This window comes from Durio zibethinus, chromosome 17 (genome assembly GCF_047325235.1).
Source record: "Durio zibethinus cultivar Kanyao isolate XHJ-2024 chromosome 17, ASM4732523v1, whole genome shotgun sequence".
NCBI classification, from domain to species: Eukaryota; Viridiplantae; Streptophyta; class Magnoliopsida; order Malvales; family Malvaceae; genus Durio; species Durio zibethinus.
The window spans coordinates 8,402,981-8,423,601 of record NC_143178.1 but is presented as its reverse complement, the minus strand read 5'-3'; the positions used below and the strand labels follow the sequence as shown (position 1 = coordinate 8,423,601).

The 20,621-nt window shown below is 32.2% G+C and overlaps 1 protein-coding gene, 1 long non-coding RNA gene and 2 pseudogenes across 4 annotated transcripts; 2 read left to right on the top strand and 2 right to left on the bottom strand.

Moving 5' to 3' along the window:
- Window positions 1-229: 229 nt before the first annotated feature.
- LOC149514009 (uncharacterized) lies at window positions 230-1,257 on the bottom strand (annotated as a pseudogene).
- Window positions 1,258-1,989: 732 nt separating this feature from the next.
- LOC111288271 (calcium-dependent protein kinase 17-like) lies at window positions 1,990-6,385 on the bottom strand (annotated as a pseudogene). Its single transcript, XR_016329182.1, has 6 exons — window positions 6,146-6,385; window positions 4,699-5,609; window positions 4,431-4,570; window positions 3,696-3,831; window positions 2,694-3,083; window positions 1,990-2,611 (listed from the first exon to the last, which is right to left on the bottom strand). The product of XR_016329182.1 is annotated as a calcium-dependent protein kinase 17-like (transcript).
- Window positions 6,386-10,805: 4,420 nt separating this feature from the next.
- LOC111281357 (uncharacterized) lies at window positions 10,806-12,549 on the top strand. Its single transcript, XR_016329179.1, has 2 exons — window positions 10,806-11,123; window positions 11,966-12,549. It is a non-coding gene; the product is annotated as an uncharacterized LOC111281357 (long non-coding RNA).
- A 3,216-nt stretch (window positions 12,550-15,765) lies between these two features.
- LOC111281334 (zinc finger CCCH domain-containing protein 48-like) lies at window positions 15,766-20,616 on the top strand. Of its 2 annotated transcripts, XM_022869064.2 has the most exons (10): window positions 15,769-15,962; window positions 16,101-16,668; window positions 16,763-16,858; window positions 17,294-17,383; window positions 17,498-17,599; window positions 17,994-18,140; window positions 18,299-18,418; window positions 18,518-18,577; window positions 20,054-20,151; window positions 20,261-20,616. In XM_022869064.2, the coding sequence occupies exons 2-10, from the start codon at window positions 16,228-16,230 to the stop codon at window positions 20,394-20,396; spliced, it is 1,290 nt and encodes a 429-aa protein (XP_022724799.2). In that variant the 5' UTR covers window positions 15,769-15,962; window positions 16,101-16,227; the 3' UTR covers window positions 20,397-20,616. The 2 variants fall into 2 exon arrangements, with proteins under 2 accessions (XP_089602538.1, XP_022724799.2); XM_089746412.1 differs by lacking the exon at window positions 17,994-18,140 and having other exon boundaries at window positions 15,766-15,962.
- Window positions 20,617-20,621: the final 5 nt, after the last annotated feature.

Here is a 20,621-nt window from a genome sequence, read left to right as displayed (position 1 = left end):
GGATGCTTTGGATTATCTAATGAAAGGCAGAACAACATTAGTGATTGCTCATAGATTAAGCACAGTTCAGAATGCCAACCAAATTGCTCTTTTTTCTAGTGGCCATATATCAGACCCGGAGACCCATTTTGAATGGCTAGCTAGAAAGGGGCAATATCCATCATTAGTTGGCACCCAAAGGCTTGCATTTGAATAATATTGAGTTCCATTGATATCATTTCCCAAACGAAGAAGATTGAAGAGAAGAGGAAGATCTTGTCTAGACTAGTGGAATAACCAAAAAAGCGACTAGTAGCACTGACTTTCATGCCAATAAACTTATCCAACTTATAGGCAAAGTTATTATTGGAGGCCCAGATGTCGTGATCAAAGGTTGGGCAATGAGATTCGATGCGAGACTGGATTTTACTCAAAACAGAAAACAAATGAAGGTTACAAGTAACCCGAGTTTTGTTGAGCATTGTATAATTTTTTTTAAGAGAAATGCTCTTACAATTGATATATTAACGAGTAAAATTGTAAGAAGTAACGACATTGTTTTTCTGTAGTGAAAGTTGCATGCTTTCAAGAAGAATTAGATAAGGTGATGACAACATTCAGTTTGGCAAGGCATTCAGTGAGAAGACCAAGAAAATAATTCATGAAGAAAATATCGATAGGGTCAACAGATGCTACCCCAACCAATTAATATTACTTTAAGTAAGCATAGCTTGCCTTGACAGATTCTTGGTTGATATTCCCTTGAAAGAGCTCAGGAACGATGTCAATCTTCAACAACGGTGGCAATGGCAATCCCAGTAACTTGGTTGTTGCACTTGTCAGTGGAATATCCGGTGCAAAACTAGCTGAAAGTTGCTTGGCGTCTGTGATTTTTGAACCAGTTCCTGTTCCTGTTCCCCCTTCCGCATTGTACTCAAAGTCAGGATATCTGGAAATTACAAGCTGGCAAGCTCCCAGAGTCTTGAAGCTAACACTGCAGACATCAGTCTTTGGCAGTTGGGTTTCAATGGATTTGGACGTGGTGGAAACAGCTTCGCCTCTGTTTGATACGTAAGAAGAGAAGGCAACAGTTTTCGTTCAAAAACTTGGTTTTCTTGGTGGGACCTGGCATAAGATTGGAGGTTCCAAGGAAATCATTTTACAACCCAATTGTGTTGGGAATGGAAAGCTAGCTGTGTTTGTTTTGAGGACTAGAAAGTGAAAGAAGAGTAGCACACGTATTCTTGCGATAGAACCATGATCAGCTAATCCATGTGGAATAACCAAAAGCACTAATTATTTTATTTTAATGGATGAATCGAGTATATCACAATGTGAGGTTGGTTTTTGTTAGACGGTTGGGACCTCATCTTTTACGCTATGCAAAAATCATGGTACATGGTGAAATTTCGTCCATTTGATGCAATGATGGTGATTTGTGAGGCAAGTTGGCACTGAATTAAATGTTTACATTTTCAAAATTTATGATCAATGGGAGCGTGAAGAATTTGATTTTAGGACAATAACGTGAAGAATTTGACAGAGCTCGGTGTCAAAGTTGCTGAAACATTCAGAGTTTGGCCAAAATAACTGGAAATCGAACCGGATTATGACTATGTTTGGATGGACGGTAAGGAATAGCAGAGTGAGTGCTCTCCATTGCCCCTTTTTAACTACACCTCTTTCCAGGCCATCACAAATATTGGTACAAAATATCAACCCAACATATGATACGTTAATTGCCAATGTTATCCACCAGACCATCATTTTGTTCAGGTAATTGTTACAATTACTCTATTATCAAATTGCAAATAGAAATTCCCATCAAAGCGACCCTCCTAATAGAAGTTCGCCTTTCAGATTTTGTTTCTTTTCGTTTCCTTTTTCTGTTTTTAAAGTAGTTTTCATTGGTATCCACAACTTCGATGGATTGGCATGAATAAGAGAATATTATGGCACCTATTAACCTACCTAATGACAATAAACTCAACAAATGGGACTCAGAAAACATAACAAGGGAAAAAGGATACATAATATTACACTTGTTGCTTTTACAATGCCAAAATATGTTACCAGGAAAACTTCACGCTATACCTTTATATACGAAGTAAAACCCCAGCAGCCACATCTTGTTACTCTCTTCCTACCTATAGTATCTACTAGTGAAAAAGCTAGAAGCGGAACTCCGAGTGACATAACTCTCAATACCACTCACTTGAAGCTGGTGCTAAGCAACGGGAATCAGAAATATGGACACACAACACTAGCTAATACAAGAATTAGCTATAATAACTTTTACATAGAAATTCAGTTTCTGCAAATATTGACCTCCATTAGAACTATCCTGACTCACACTGACACATCAACACACAAGGGATGACCTGAGGGATGTGTCAGTTGTGAGATTTGTGCATGATGCCCATCGGATAACTGATTCAGACAACAAGAAATCAAGTTGTTCTCGCCCACCATGACCAATGGTCTGGTTCCTCTTGCCGTGAAAGGCCAACATCCTAAACCCACTTGATCCCCGTCCTTCTAAATTCCGCTGTCTTGGCCTCAATGTCTCTAGCCTTGGGCCCACAGCAAGTACATGAATCTGGCAATATAAGCAGCTTATCCAAGCCTGCATCTGCAAGATGATGGAAAACATAATTTCAGATACCAAATGTATGAGAACAAATCTTAATATAAAGATTTGTAAGACAAATTACCTCCATGAATTCTCTCCATCCAGGTAATGTTGGTTGATAAATCTAATTTGCAGCTCTTTTGTTCAACCACAGAACTAGGACTGAAGAAAGCAAAACTTGGCATTAAGGGAACACGGGAAGAAAATTCTAAGGTATCAGAATTACTGCTCCGGAAAGAAAATCCACCCGATGCAAAGTAAGGAATAGATGGCTCCACCAAGAAAGAAGAAAGTGATGATATGCATGTTAGTGCAGAATCATAAATGATGTGCGATCCAGCACCAAAGCTGATATCCTGATCCCTAGACAAAGAGAATGAGCCACTACCAAACTCCCACTCTCCCCAACTTTGGTATACAAGCTCGCTTGATTCTTCATGAGAAGATTCATCATTCTCCATCCATAATTGATCTGAAAAAAAGATGATTGAAAGTTAAGCTTCTTGAGAAGGGGGCAATTCCAGTAACAGGAAAGAAAGGGACACCCTGAAGTAACTTCTTGAGGCCTAGTGGCCTACCTATACCAGTCAGCCAAATAGGTTAGTTTATTCAATTTAAGAAAGCTAGTATAGAAGCCGTTGGAATTCCAAGAATTATGGCTATGGTAAAAGCACAGTTCCAACATGAATTGCATTGAGAAATTACAAATTCCTTTAATACAGCAGCCACTTAAAAACTTTGCCTTCTTCCATACATGACATTAAGAGAAGGGGCCGATTTGAACAGTCGTGGATCATGCTCATAATGGACGATATTATACAGAAAGAGTAATCACATTTATTGTCAGCTTATATGAATTAGGAAAGAATTTTGAATATTCCAGCCCAGTTTACACCATCTTAATTTGGTTCCCTTGAACTGTTCTAGTGTTATATTAGCAAATGATGAGATTGGCCTATCCGTTATACGTATTTCTGTTTACTTTATTAGGCACTAAAGAAAATGATTAAACTACTATTCCAACACCATCTGCATGCCCCAATTAATTTACAAACAAGTGGTGAATTTCCAACCTACCTAAAACCTACAGAGCAGAGTCCTTGAAAAGGATCTGTATTGAGCATTCCCCTGACTAAATTCTTTGCAGAATCAGAAATGCAATCCCCAGGATCTGACGGGAACTGCAGATCTGCTGCCCTCACAGAATCAAATATCCATGACTTAGGGTTCATTTGGATGGATGATAAGATTTTTATTTTCGATGAGATTAAAAACAATAATAGAAATGAGATTAATTACTGTAGTAATGAGATTAAATATTGTAACGGTGAGTTAAAATTAGTGGTAAGATATGTGTTTGGATGTAAAAGTAACGGTAGCGATAAAATGAATTATAATAAAAAGAACAAATGACTATTAAAGATATTAGTTTAAAAAAAACTAACAAATTATTTTTTATTTATATTTTAATATTAATTAATATTTAATATATTAAAAATTTATTCAACATATATTAAGTTATATTAAAATAATAATAAAATTTTAAGTATTAAAAACTATTTTTATCTATTTATTTTTAATAATAAATAATGCATTAAATGACGGAAATATTTTTGTCCTTGCACTACACTTTTAAGGATAAAAAAGAAACAAAAAAACTTAGATAGGGATATTTTTGAAAATAAATGCTGAAGTGAGTTTGGAAATTTTCACCACAAACTTGGGATTAAGTGCAGTTGATAAACACCAACCGCACTGACCCATGTTATCCAAATGCAAAAATTGATGCGGTTAAACTCATAAAGTGTTTCAATCGCACCTCAAATGGGGGTGTCCCACTAAGAAGTATGTACAGAATTACCCCGGCACTCCAAACATCAGCAGCCTGATTATATCATCCTGCCAAAACCTCAGGTGCCGTATAAAATGGACTCTCAACAGTTCCATGCAAATGCTGCCCTGTCGGTAACAAAAGCCAAAATAGTTTTAAAAAAATAGGAACTTCAAAATTTTTGAGGAAGTAAGCAAGCACCATGAGAAAAATGTTCTTGGTTAGAGAAAGGGAAAGAAGAAATTGATGACTCTACCAGGCTCAATATGCGTTGCAAGACTAAAATCTGCTAGTTTAATTGGTGATGATGAGGCTTTTGTGGCTAAGAGGATATTCTTTGGCTTTAAACCTCTATGGCCAACCCTAGTTTCATGACAATATAGGACCACTTGCATCATATACTTAAAGAGAACTCTAGCTTATGACTCTGAGAAATGCCCATACTTCTCAAACCGGTGGTAAGCTCCCCTCCTGCACAAAGCTCCATCACCAAATGAACATAGTCCTCATCTTCATAAACAACCTTGAGATCTACAACATTTGGATGCCCTGATAACCTACTCATTATTTCAATTTCAAGCTTGACACTCCATGCATCATCATAGGTTACTAATCTATCTTTAGATAATGCCATCACCTCTCTTGTCAAATTATCTGACCAAAACCTAATAACACTAAATTGACTGAACCCAATTGCTCCCCAAGAGTGTATTGATCCTTCAAATTTGCAGTCTGGTCTGTCTCCAAAATTGTTTCACTCAAGCTTGCAACTTTGTAGCAATTACAAAACAGCTTTGAAGTTTCACTGATGCTGCTGCTCTTGGCAACAGCCATAACACTTTCTAGCTGTCCAACCAATCCGAAAATGATTCAGAATCCCAGCTTATTACCCTATGTTTTTGGCAGCTTGTAAAAATTAGTCTCCACAAAAACCAAGCTAGTCATATTTTCCATTCACATGAACCTTCACAAAGTTGAGGTCAAGACTCCTAAAACATAAGACTTTCATAGCCACTTGTGATCTTTGACAGCAACACTTACCTTGAAGAACACGATACCAGAAATCATGACAGCATGGTTTTAAAATGTGAATAGTGGGCCACAAAACATCATAATCTTAAACGCACAGCTAAGGATTCACCTTAGTTCTCATAAGATTACCTGGATCTGTAAAACAATTAAAATTGTCAGATTTTAATCAAGCACTTTAATTCAGCTTCCAAAAAAGGCATTCTTTGTGGATTACGCTGGAAACTATAATACCGTGCAAGTGCAATTTGAGAAAAACCATCATTCCATTAATATATTTGGTTAGCTCAACAAACTTTAATCCAAGCTCAAAGAAGAAAATGAATCACATTCTAACATCATATAAGAAAATAAACTAACACTATTATACTAAAACCTCAAGAAAAAAATCACCCATTGAAAACCCTAATCACCTAAAAGAACCAGCCATTGCAAACAAAATCACCTCAACACCTCAAAAGCACCAATACTCCCTATGATTAAAGGCCAGAAAATCACAAAACAAAACCATAATTCAACCCAAATCCATCAAATTTTACCTCAAAACAAAGCATCCCCCGATCCAAAATGGTCCCTTTCCCACAAACAGAGAAACAAAAGCCCACTTTTCAAATTCAAACATCCAAAAAACACATACAAAAGGTACTACAAAGATTATATAGAGAGAAACAAACCTGGGTAAGATGAAGAGAGAGAAAGAACACCACAGAAGAAGAAGAAGTCCATTGGAGCAGTGATAGAAAGCTCCCCCCGACAGACCTCTCTCTGTGAGCTCTTTTTTTTTTTTTTTTTAAGTTTGTTTTTGAGGATTTTTCTCAAAGGGAAGGATGAAGAGTTGAAACATTGCTGTAAGGCTTTGAGGTACGAGTGTTTATTCAGTTGGTTTAATTACTTTTGAATGAAATTATTTTAAATTATTTTATTTTTATTAACTAAATTAAATTTTTTAATTTAAAAATTAACTGACCGAGTTTGATTAATTTTGTTATTAATCTAATTATATATATTATATTACAACATATATAATTATTAAATAAAATTTGTAGATGTGGATCCTATGGACAATTTCTCTTTTTTATAAATAAAAAAAATTTTAAAATTTTTCTTTATAATAACACATAAATTACTTATTAATTTTAAATTATCTATCAAAAAAATATATTTAAAAAATTATTGAATTATCTCAAATTTTTAAAATTTAAATGAAAAATTAATTTAAATTCAAATAAAATTCCCTTCTTTCATATATCACCCCATCTCTGTCACATTTAACAAACCATGAAATGCACCTTCCTTCTATTAAGGCTTTCTGTGATACACGGAATCAAACTCTATGATGGCTTGAATCGCTTCCTTATAGATGTTAATATACTCATATTTTCTCTATCTAGAAACATAGCAAAGAGGGCGACTGTCTTCTTTCTAAACATCTTTAAGAGTAAGCAAGTAAGCAAGGGCAAGTCAGTTTGGAAGAACATGAGTATCTCAAGCCCCTTCCTCTCCTCTTTCAGCTAGCCTGTCTTAGCCCCTATTTAAAGAAAGTGTATCAGTGGGGCGTAGACTGAGTATAAGTAAAAGTCTACTCGTCTTTCCAAAGATAGCGAGTTATCTTCTCAAGCAAAAACAAGTTTTCAAACTTAATGACATGGCTTCTGTCACACTACACCCTTAACTTGGCTCCAATCACTCAAAAAAAAAAAAAAATCATTTCAAAGTCTCCCCTTCATCCTTTAACTGTTGCCTTCTGTTATGATCGCCATCATTTCTATTGTGCAATTTTTTGTGCTTCTCTATCTAAAAGCAAAGCACCATTAATGTCAGCCAAACGTTAGAATTAGACTGCCAACCCTCTAACTCAAGATTCCAAAATTGTTCCATCTCTTTGAAATCTTGACTGCTATATCAATCATGATATATATTTTTCATTTTAACGTATCTCAAATTCCCACCCACATCTTTGTTTTTTGAGAAGGCTACAACTAATGTGTTTTTTTGCTGAGAAATCGTGGCAATTAAGGGTGCAGAACGTGCTAGAATTCTTTAGTGCAAGGCTGCTAGCTCCACTACAGGCAATTCAAACATTATTTTTAGCAGGCCTTCGCAACACCCGTGTGCTCTTATGACTTGGATGATCAACTACAGACTCTCTTTTTTGCTGTAATGAACTAATCAGTTTGATTGTTAATTCTTATAGTACTAACTATTCAAAGATGCTGCACTTGAGCATTTGGCGTTTAATGATTGCTGCATAATATCTCTCTATTAATATGAGACTGAGAGAGAGATTTGGGCACTAGAGGTATTCTTTGTGTGAATTTATATAATTGGGTTTTGCTTCTGTTGATATTGTTGTTTCTCTTACTTTTGGTTTCCAATTTTCCAGGTCAATTACATACATTTAATTCTTTTTCTATTTTAAATATAGGCTCCTAATCTTTTTTATATTTTTTCAGTAATTTGATTAATTCACAAAGGTACATAATACATGCACAATATATTTTATTGTTCTTATAAAAAATAATTTTTCTTTTTTCTTTTTTGTATTTTGATAAACATTTCTTATCTTTTTTCTTATTTTGTTTAGCAATTTAATCAAGATCACAAAATTAAAAATATGCTAATATATTTTTATTATTATTGAATTTATCATTCAACAATATTTTTGTTATTTTAAAAAATAATGTAAGGTTCATTCAATTAATCTTTGAAAATATAAGAAAATTTCAATTCTCTTCCTTTATGATCTTGGAAAATTAGATTTGTATCAAATTCATGGTTTTTTCATCTCTTTTGAAAATATTTTCAGGATCTTGAATTGAATTTTTTGTAATCTTTACAGGAAGGGTGACCTCAATTGAACAATTCTTGCAAAAGTTGTTCCCTTCCGTATACAAAACAATGAATGATGAAACCAAACATGAGAGCGAGTATTACAAATTTAATAGCTAGCTATTGACCCTGTTCACCTCTTCCCTCTGCTACTTTGGTAGATTGCTTCGTTACTTCAATGGTAACAAGGATTTTTGGACGAAAAGCTTTCGTATGTTTTGGAGGCCTTGCTTTCTTTGCAGGCTCAATTTTCAATGGTATTGCCATGAATGTTGAACTTATAACCATTGGCTGTTTACTAATTGGTGTGAGTGTTGGGTTTAAATTTGAAGAATTTTATTTTATTATTTTAACTATTAATATTTAATATATATTAGAAAATTATTTATTTTTAGTTTTTCAAAATTTTAATTTTCTTATAATATATCTGATATATATGTTTTAATAATTTAAATATAATTTTAGAAAGAATAACAATTTATATGTATTCATACATATTTAAATAGATAAAATTATTTTAACTTTTCTTTTCGACAAGTAAAAAATTTTTCAAAATTTCTCTTTATAATAATACATAAGATATTTTTTAATTTTAGATTATTTATAAAAAAATATATTTAAAAAATAATTGAATTATTTAAAAATTCCAAAATATAAATGAAAAATAAATTTAGATTTAAAATAATTAAATAGATAAAATTATTATTTTTGTAAGATTTTATTTAAATAAGTAAAATTGATTCTTATTTTTTATTTATGGATTAAATAAATATATTTACAAATCATTGGTTATCCAAATCCTTTTTAAGATGTATTTATTTGAAAATTTTTTAATTATTCAAAGCTTTTTTTTCAACTGAAAAAAATTATCTTTATCCATCAAATATACCTTTAAAAATATCTTAAAGGTTGTATTACAAGTAAAAATTATAAATATAGTCAAATATTTTCAACATAGTATATAGTAACGCTAAAAATTATATATATATATATATATATATTACAACATACATTGGCACTTCAAAAGATTTATCACATGGATGCTATATGGATATTATTTTTGAATGACATATAGAATAGTTTTTTAAAATAGTAGGATAGTTTTTTTTATTATTATTACAAATTAAATAATATTAAATTTATTCAAATATCAAAATTATTCAAATTATAATTGAAAATAAAATCAATTTAGAGATATATTTTTTAAAATTAAAAATCTGAAATATGGATTATATTTTCATAATAAATAATTTTAGTTATTCATCAAATAACCTTTTTTAAAAATTATTTAATTGTCAAAATCTTTCTAACATATTTAAAAATTATAACAATTAAGTTCATCAAATCTTTTAATAACTTTTTTTATTTTGATTTGAATTAATAAAAAATTCTAAAAAATTTACATAAGACTAAAATTCAAACAAATTTTCATACTAAATCTTTAAATAATAAGTTTATCAAAAGGATTATATCCATATCAACTTTAATTATCAAATTTATATTTGAAATATACGTAAAATATTAATTTCATCTTTATTACTTATTATATCCTTTTTAAATTAAAAAAATAATTTAAAAATTATCTATTCAATTTTAATTGTCACTAAAAAATTATTCTACAAATTTAAGACTATAAATGTAATGTATTATATCAATTTTTTATTTTTTTTCAATTTGCAACTTTTTCCAATATATATGTTATTACTTTTGTAATTTATTTTTGATATATAATTTTTTTCAAGATATATTTTGTTATTGTTTCAATTTTGTTCTTATGAAAAATGGTTTTTTTTCAATTTTTTTCTTTTATTACATATCTTTTAATATTTTTCATATTTTATACATCAATTTGATAATATTACAAAAGTAAAAGTATGTTAATACTTCTTTTATTATTTAATTCATCATTTAATAATATATATGTTTTTATTTTTAAAGAAAGAGATACTTTATTTTTATTTGATATAATCTTTCAAGTGTATAAATATTGTTGTAAATAAAAATGATTTTAATGAAAGACATATCATTTTCCTTTTTACTTTTTTCAAAAATTTTATTTTTATAACAGTTAGTATATATAAATTTTATATATATTATAAAATTTGAAAGAAATTAATTTGTATGTGTATATTTATAATAAATAGGTAAAATTATTTCATGTATCGTACGGATCTTAATTTAGTAATAATATGTTAAATTATGTTTTAAAATTTTTATTTAAAATAAATTAAATAAAATTATCTAATAAAAATATTTAAATATCGAAGAATTAAATTAAAAACTTTAAGTAGAAATGAGTAAGTTTATTATTTATAATTTTATATATAAATTGTATTACATTTTAATTAAAATTTGGATTAATTTTATTTTTAATCAGATTAATGAAAAATAAAAAAGTTTAAACATTTATTTTAATAATTAAGCAAAATTAATTTAATAATCCATCAATTAATCAAATTAAATACTCCTATCTTTGGGGTATCACTGTTGGTTACTTCTTTTTTTTTGTCCATTGTTCGATTCTGTTTTTTTAAATGGAAAGAGAAACTCTCTTACCTCGGACCTCAAGTTTTAGTTTAATTATGATATTTTTACTAAAATGCGAATATAGTCAATTTACGCAAGTCCCGTTAAACGGCGGGTTGACATCTACCAACCTGAAACGTTTCGCCTTTCTCTCTAATGAGATGTAAGATTCATTTCCATCGCTAAATCCTATCCAATTCTCCGTCACTAATTTCCCTAAAAAATCCCTCTTTATTTTTCTAAAAGGAGCCATATTTGCAAAAATGGAGTTGGTGAATCTCGGGGTTTCAGTTCGAGGTAAATACTCTTTAACCAGGACTTAGTTAATCATATGAAGGCCTTCAAGATTTCTTTTTTTTTTTTTTTTTCTTTTTTTAAATCTAAGTTGGTTGCATAAGATGAGCATTCAACCTTCTGGAAATGGGAATTTTGGTATTTGTTCTATTATTGTTTGATCATTGCTGGAAAGTTTGTTTAAGCAAAGTTCATCATAAGCAGCTGTATGACCCAATTTTGACATTCGAGAATAGATTTTTTTCTTATGCTCAAGTTTGAAATTAGGTCAAGTTGTGTAATAGGGTGTAGATGTGATTAGGGATATGGGTTTTTGTCCTTGACCCTTTTGTTCTGTTATTTGTTGGAGAAGAAATTAATTGAATTTTGCCAAAGTAGAGTAAAAGTGTTTTATAGTTAGACGAGTATTTTGTTTGCTAATGAGTTATGAGTTGAAAAGGAGAAAAGAGTTAGCTAGATTACGTGAGCATTTAGGTTAACGATAACAATGTTTTGTTTTTGCCTAGATTTGAATTGAACTACTCCTTATGACTTGAAGGATCTCATTAGATGTGAACACAAATTTGCTTAACATTGTAATGCTGTAGACTGTCCTACTGAACCATGCACGCCAATGGATGCTTGCAAACCACTCAGACTATGGCTGCTTTTGTTGAAAATGATACAAGACATAATTATGTCACTGATATACAAAAAAAAAAAAAACGGTGTATACACAGTTTCCTTCTCTTTTTCTAGTAATTTCATTCTGGTTTGTTTTTTCTGCTATCCAGTGTTTCACCTTCAATTTTTTTCTTTACCTGTTTTTTCGAGAAGTGGCATTCTGACTAACCCTTTTGACAAAGGAATTATAAACGGCATGTATGAGTTTGATGTTCGCAAGCCTCTGCAATTTTGGTTTGAATCCTCAAACTAGACTTTATGTGGAAAGTCTTTTATTTCATGATCATCACTTGGGTTTCTTAACATCCATGCCGTGCAAGAGAATGGAGGTCCTCAAAGACTAGTTGACATCACAAGGCTTGTGCCAGATATCTCTAGGCATTACTTTCAAAGTCCTTCTAGAAAGGCACTTTTTGTGGAATCCCCTTGTTGAGAGGTTTTTATGCTGCACAAACAATCTCTCTATCCTTTGGAGCTTTATGAGTCAATGATGTGATTGCAACAGTACTATGTGTGCTTCTGATAGAGTATGTTACAAGGTTTTATTACAGCCGTCCAAAGGTAACCTTCCCTTTTGCTCTTCTCAACAATTTGAGGATTGGTTTCACCATGGACTCTTCATTGATGCTTTTAAGCTTGCCAGTTGATTATATCCAGTTGTCTTGATGCTTGCTATGATCATTAATTCTTAGTAATAGTTTATAAACCTTTCAATTTTCCTATAATGTATATTTTCTAATATATATTTTGCCTTATTCTTCTGTCACATCCTCTTTTTCCCAGTTTCGAAGCTACCTATTTATTTTCTTCCCTTCTGATTTGTTCTAAGTTCCCCTATGCTTCTTTTCTTGTTGCTGTATGTATGTAAACTGTCTTCTGCTTGCATGTTGGTGAAGCAAACTCTCATGCCAAAAATTATTAATGTGTTGATGTATTATCCTAATTGTTATGTTGAAAAGCTTGTAACTTGGTGACCCAGGCATACGTCTCTCCCCATGGTAACTTTCATGCTGAATTGGATGTGATCTTTTCCTGTTCGGTTTGCTTACTTGGAGAAACTGCAGTAGTAGTTCTGCAGTAGCTAATTTGTGTTGGCATAATTCTACTTCCTTTCTGTTCTTGAAACTGTGAAAGATAAAGCTATATAAAGATATATACCATTGGAGGCATAAACTGCTTAGAGGATGCTGCATGATGCTATAAGACGTGGGTAGTTTGGAATAAATATTCCAACTAGCTTTGCATTATTTATTTAATACTGTGCCAACTAATATTGTAAGAATCCTTTTGGCATATCATGTTCCCAAGTTCCAAAATTTTGTTTCTCTAGTCTCCATTAGAGATTAATGACATTTTTCTGTGCATGCCCTCTTCGTAACCATTTTATACATGATATGACCAACCTTGTTGCATTATTTGTTGTTGATCTTGAGGTAGCCCCTAACCCTAATCTTCCCGAATAGACAAGCTTGGGTGGTCTATTTACTATTATGATGGTACTCTTGATCAATCTTGGAAGTTGATATTTTACTACATTTTTTTTGGTACCTTAGGTTGTTTAGGCTTTGGTTTATGAGCAAGCGCTACTTTGTCACGAGTCTTGATGTGTCTCTTTAGGAAGATTTATTAACTGGTCTTCTAGTTTCACCGTCCTTGATGGTGCCTGCTCTTTAATTTCTCAAGTAGCAATTCTCAACTCTTAATTCCAGCAATCAGGTTCAAATCTTATGTTATAGGCCGAATCAATTAAAATAGGAAATGGGCTTAGTAGCTCTTGAGTCCAATAGTGCCAGCCCATCTAATGTATGTTGTTTTACATTTTTATTAAGTTCGTTAATACCAGGATTTGTTGTACGGGCCTTAACGATGGGATTAATTACAACCCAGTTGAGTTTCTATCTGTGGGAGAATATTTAGTATGAGGAATGATTGTAAAGGATTCATTCTGATGTCAATACAATTCTTGAATCTTCTCTTACATATTCTATCGGCCTGTACCATCTTAGTAGTCTCGAATTAAAAAAAAAAAAAAAAAAGATGGAAGGCGTAACGCATAATCTTGTCTCTCTTTGTAGCATGCTTAGGCAATATTTTGTGACACTTGAATTTTGTGTGTGACCATGCTAGGGAGATGATTCTTATAATTAATTCATTAGTATGTATGTTTCCTTAAACCGATTATTAGAATTGGATTATCCGAAATGCATTGTTCTTTTCTAGGAGGATACTGGCTGAGACCCTTTGTTGTGACCTCTTCACTGCTAAATAGATAGAATTGAAAGGAGAAGGAAATTTCTGATGAAAACAAGAGATATAAACGTAACCATTCTGTAAAGCCTGAGAAGTAACAGGCTTCATCCTATCTATATGGATTAAGTGATGACTAAATTGTAGACTTGCAGTCTTTTACCTGTCGAGATATGAGATTTTTTATTCTATTTAAAACAAGGTCATTGGAGTTATTGCCTTTAAGGTATCTATTTGAATGAGTGATGCGATAGGCTTTACTGAAATTAAAAATGACAACGATGATGTGGGTGAGATTGGATATTATAATGACAAGATTAAAATTAATAATGAAATATGTGTTTAAATGTAAATGTAATAGTAATGGGGATATGAAAGATAGTGGAAATGAAAAATAATCATAAAAAATATGTGATTAAAGTTTATATATAATAAAATTTATAAGATATGTTTGATATTTTTGAAATTAATAAATAATTAAAATTTATAATATATAATGTTTGTGTTTGTGGATTTATAATGTTGTAACTATTCGTTATATATAATTACTTATATATAAAATTATCTGTGTAATTACTTATATGTACAAATATATTTATTTGTGTCTTTATTTAAAATTTTTGTTATTTATTTGTTTTTTATGTAATTCTATAAGTTTATTTAATACTTTAAATAAATAATTAGAATATAAATTAAAAAAAAAAAAGATTAAAAAGAGAAAGAGGGATAGTGGCGAAAACATAGAAGTTTTTTGTTAGATCTTAAGGCTACAGTCTCAAATCAGAAGTACGATGCCATTGAAAAGACTGTAGTGGCTTATTTATGTTAACCAAAGAGCATTACAGTGCTGCGGTAGGACTTTCCGACTGCACCTCACTAGCATGAAACAAGGATCCAAATGGATCCTAAAACAATTAAGCACGTTCAAATGAAGCATAAGTAATAATTACTCACAAAATCTTACCATTAGATTGATAATGGAAAGTCATATTTAGTATATAAAATTATGAATAATATAGGGTTATTATAATATTTTATATTATATTTGATTTGTATATTTTTTTATAAAATTATAAAGATGATTAATTATTTTTTATATAAAATGATTTAATTTTTTTAAAGTAAAAAGAATTATTTTTAATTTATGAGATTTAATTTTATGTTTTATTATATTTTTAAAAATAATATTAATAATTTAAATTATATAAAAAATAATTTTGATCAATAAATAAATTATTTTATCATAATTTTTGTAAACATCAAACATAAGATATGATAATATTATTTAATTTAATTTTATTCATAATATTATTTAATTTAATTTTTCATAATTTTATATATCAAATACATTTTAAGGTTCCAATTTTGGATTGAGCTCTCTTCTACTTTTTTTTTTTTTTCTAAATTCAGTTATTGTTGCTATAACATGTGTAAGATTTATTAATGAATTATGGAAATCATACTTTGAATAGTGATTAAAAATATATTGAAAAGTAAAAGGAAAAATCAAACCCTCTAAATTTCGAGGTTGGTATGTATAAGGTTTAACATCATTCGAATTTTCTCTTTTACTAAAAATTGGACTTTTTCTTTTACTCTTTCAATTTTAGACGGTAGCCTTTTCTTTTTTTCTATGGGAATCCATAAAAATATTTTTCCTTTGAAAAAAAAATCATCATGACGATATTTGGAAATTAGATCAAATTTATAGGTGCGTCATCCATTGATAAAGTATTTGAAAAAATAAAAAAATTGGGCCAAGTCAGGGAGGAAAATAGGCTGGGTCCAATTATTGGGCGTGCGTGTTCCTTAATCTAGTCCACTAGTTGTACTAGTTCCTTTCAGGCTCTTTAGCAAGGCTTGTAGTTGTTCAGGCAACAAGTTGTGACGCCACCGAATCGCCGCCGGGGTAACCCAATAAAATTATAAAAGGTTGTTTCTCTCTCTCTCTCTCTCTCTCTCTCTCTATTTGTATATATGTAAAGCTAACACGATGTTGGTTCCTCCTTGCTTCCTTTCTGCACTGCTGCCTTTTTCCTCCTCTCTCCCACGGACCAACAAAACAAACAGGCCGCAGGCAGCACTCCTATTCCTTCTCTAAAACCGTTCTCTTTCTTTTTCCCTTTCAATTGGTGCATCATCACTGAAGCTTCTTCTATTCAATCGATTGTTACTGAGACCAAAAAGATAGGCGATTATGGATTTAGACGGCGGCAACAGACGCGTCTTCAACCGACTCGGATCTCCATCTGCCGCCCCAACAGACTCCTCCAAACACCAGAAAGTTTGTTACCATTGGCGGGCCGGTAAGTGTACCCGTTTCCCATGCCCTTTCTTGCACAGCGAACTGCCTCATTCTTCGGGCCCCATCACCGCTAACGGATCGGGTGCCCCCAAACGTTTCGCCGATGATTCTGGATTCTCGGGCCCGGCCCCAAGACGAGGCCCGAACTTCAATAATAATCATAATAATAGCTGGGGGAGAATGGGGCCTAATAAAGTGGTTAGAAAAACGGAGAAAATTTGTAATTATTGGGTGCAAGGGAACTGTAATTACGGAGATAAGTGTAGGTTCTTACATTCTTGGAGTTTAGGGGAAAGTTTTACCATGTTGAATCACCTTGATGGGCACCAAAAAGTAAGTTTCTTTACTTTTTTTTTTTTTTTGTTTGTGGTGTTAATTCTTGGGAGTATGTGACTCTGATGATGATGACGGGTTTATTTGTGGACAGGTTGTTAGTGGAATTGCATTGCCAGCGGGTATGGATAAGCTCTATACCGGGAGTAAAGATGAGACTGTGAGAGCTTGGGATACCAACTCTGGTCAGGTTGTGCTTAATTTGTTTAAGCATGAGACTTTAATCAATACCAACTATGTGTCAGGACTTGATTAAGCATGAGACTTTAATCAATTGCAAGAACAGAAATCTCCATAATACTGTTATGAAATTTTCTATGTTATCATGTGTGATCAAATTATTGAAGAGAAAGATGCCAAGAGGCAATTGCTTGTTGGAAGTGTACGTATGCATAATCAGGTAACTTAATTAATGCTAATAAAATCACTAAATTGCTAAAAATCCAACGGATAATGCAGATTACCATCTAATTATTATGATATGAAAGTAAAAGAAGTCACTTATAGATGGAAATTACTGCCTAACAGTCTTCATGTGCTAGTTTTCAACAGCAATCATCATTTAGGTAAATCCTCTTAGTTATTATGTTTTTGTCTGATGAATTCTCTGTGACCTTTTATGTAGTGTATGGGTGTGATTCCTCTTAGTGGTGAAGTGGGTTGCATGATCAGTGAAGGTCCTTGGCTGTTTGTTGGTATACCGAATATTGTCAAGGTAAGAATTGAGGCAAATTCCCTACCAGATGTTTCTTCTTTTTTATATTGTTATCTCATTTCAACTTAGAAGAATGATGTTTTTACCATTACTTTAACAATGATCATTTTGCAGGCATGGAACACCCAAACTAACCTAGAGCTGAGTCTTAGCGGACCTGTTGGGCAAGTTTATGCTATGGTTGTGGGTAATGATTTGCTCTTCGCTGGTACACAGGTAATGTTTTAAATATTTGTACATTGTTCTTATTTTCTTATTTTATTTAAAATTCCTTGTTCAGTATGTATGGTCAGTCACCTTTAATCATCATGTTTTCTGCTATGGGCTCTGCCATATTATTGTGCAACAACAATTCATGAAATTGAGGCATGTTCTTTTAGGTGGTCTGACAATGATCTTCTCATAAAATTGCCACTTACCTTGAAAGAACTGTAATAAGATGAACCTAAGCTTTCAAAAGAGCCCTAGATTTTTGAGGAGTCCAAGTTGATATTTGTGCTCGATGAATCTCACTCTGGGAACATGCTTATGTCATTTGATGGACTACCATCTCTCTTTTTCCCTAGCACTCTATTCCCGATACTCAGGAATCAATATCTGTTTTCTGCAGAATGGGACCATATTGGCATGGAAATTTAATGCTGTCACCAACAACTTCGAACCAGCAGTATCACTTAAAGGTCATACCCTTGCAGTTGTATCATTAGTTGTTGGAGCTAATAGACTATACTCTGGTTCAATGGACCATTCTATAAAGGTTAGGTAGTTTTAGTCTTCCAAGTATTTGATATTGCTGTTGAGAAACTTTGTAGTTTCAAATCACCAATTAATAGTATGTTTTGGTGTTATTCCTTTATTTCCTTTTTTCTTAAAAGGATTATAATTTTTACTAACATATTAGTTATTTTCTTCTAGGTCTGGAGTCTGGAAACTTTGCAATGTCTACAGACTCTGACAGAGCACACTAATGTTGTTATGTCCTTGCTATGCTGGGAACAATTTCTTTTATCTTCTTCATTGGACCAAACAATAAAGGTTAGTGCTATTTTATGGTTATTTGTATCATTTTTATTTTGTTACTTTTTCCTGCCATTAAAGGTAAAGTTGTTTGAATTTTTTTTTATTTTTGTCCAGGTGTGGGTAGCTACTGAAAATGGAAACTTGCAAGTAACATACACTCACAATGAAGATCATGTATGTTGTTTCATTAAGACATTACACATGCTTTATTTTGATTTAATGCAATTAGTTGTTAGAAGGAAAGGGATTTGAGGACAGAGTAGAAGGAAAAACTGAATGTAGAGGAGAGGAGGTCATCGACGGTCTTTTGGTTGTGGTTTATGTAAGTTGTTAAAGGTGACAGTGAATAAAAAAATGGAGAATGAAGCTTTGATGGTGGTTATTGAATATGACGACGGTGATTGAGGGAAGAAAATGCTACTTAGCTTTGTTTGGTGAGTTTTGGTGAGTTAGAGAGGTTTCCGTGCTCTGTATTTGAGTTGTTCAAGTTACCTTATGGGGAAAAGGTTTTCGGAGAATGTTGGGAATGGAGAAGAGGATAGTTGATTTTGAGAGGCTTTTAGTTTGTATCAACTTGCTTTTCTAGCTGATGCTTTCTGGTTTTTGGTTAATTTAGCCAGGATCTGTTTGAGTCTTGATGGTTCCACCAATGTTCTTTGGTGTAAGTTTCTCTTCTATGCTGAAAACAGTAATTTAGAGGTATAGGAAAAAAAAATGAAAAATAGAGAGAGAAGATACTAATTCTTCTTGCCAAAGTTTTTTGTTTTTGAAATTTCTCTGAGTGTGAATTCCTTTTAGGGGGTGTTTGGTTCATGGATTTTTAGATTCCAATAGAGAAAGTGATTCCGGTGAAAGTGATATTGAAGGGAAATGTGTGGTTTTTGGGTTTTCTGGACCTTAGGGAATATAAGATTTTTGTGTTTTGTTAGAGGAAATGCAAGATTACCTAATAAAATCTTTTACTATATTGTCATTGATGACACGTGACATTTATAACACATGACACTTATAACACATGACACGTGAATAACACGTGAATAAACAAGTGATTTATTTAAATTTTTATGTCACCATAAAAACTGCCTTAGGAATATTTATTAACTTCAGGTGGTATTAAAAGCCATGGTGTAGGAAGTTTGCTCTTAATCAAGACAAGTTGTATTTGGAGCTTTGACTTCTACTTGAAAAAGTTGGATGTAGATTGTAAGATGATTACGTGCAGGATTAAATTTAATTTGTGTAGTCAGGTCTGGTTCTAAAAGTTTCTTGGATTTTTTGTAGTCAAGATAGCTTGATCTTCAATATCCATGCGTCTATTCTAGATATAGATCATCATCAAAGTTTAGATTTGTCCACTCTAGTGCAAAATGCAAATGCTTTGGGGATTTTTTTTTTTTTTTTTGTGTCTTAAATGAAAGAGATAGTAACGGGGAAGGTGTTGTCTATCTCATGGTTTAGTGCACCCGACAGAATAAGTTTTTAATTATTTTGGGAGAGTGGTTCTGTTAGAAGTATTATGTGCATTGTAGGTAGATTTTCGAGTAAAAATACAATCCTAAATGGTTCCAATTCTGTCTTTCAGCGTTTTAATTGTATTTCCTAGGATCTTGTGAAATGTTTAACACTTGAACTGTTGGCTACTCTTTCTAGGGTCTGCTTAATCTTCGTGGAATGCATGACTCAGAGTCCAAGCCTGTCTTGCTGTGCGCATGCAATGACAATTCTGTCCGGCTGTACGATCTGCCCTCGTAAGTTTTAATGGAGACTTGCTTTTATCTTGGTGCACATCTATTTTTTGTTTAACCATTTTGGGTCCTATCATGGAAACATTGTTTTTTCTTTCCTTACGAATTGAAGGTTCTCCGAGAGGGGTAAAATTTTTGCCAAGGAGGAGATTCGTGCCATTGAGGTAGGCCCTGGTGGCCTTTTTTTCACCGGCGATGGAACTGGTTTTAGAGTGTGGAAGTTGGCAGAACCAATTGCGACGTCCTGATGCGTTGCATCATTTTATAACAATATTCATCATTAGGGTTTTTTTCTTTTTTGGTTAATTGTTTTATTTTTTTTCATCTTTTTGGCAGCTTTTTAAGTTTTCTGTAGAAATTACAAGTTAACAGAACAATTTTGTTCCTGGTGGAATGTTTAGTAGCACCAAGCCCTTCGCCTTGGTGTGTGCCATAAGTTAATATAAAGAACGCTTAATAACGAATAAACTCTA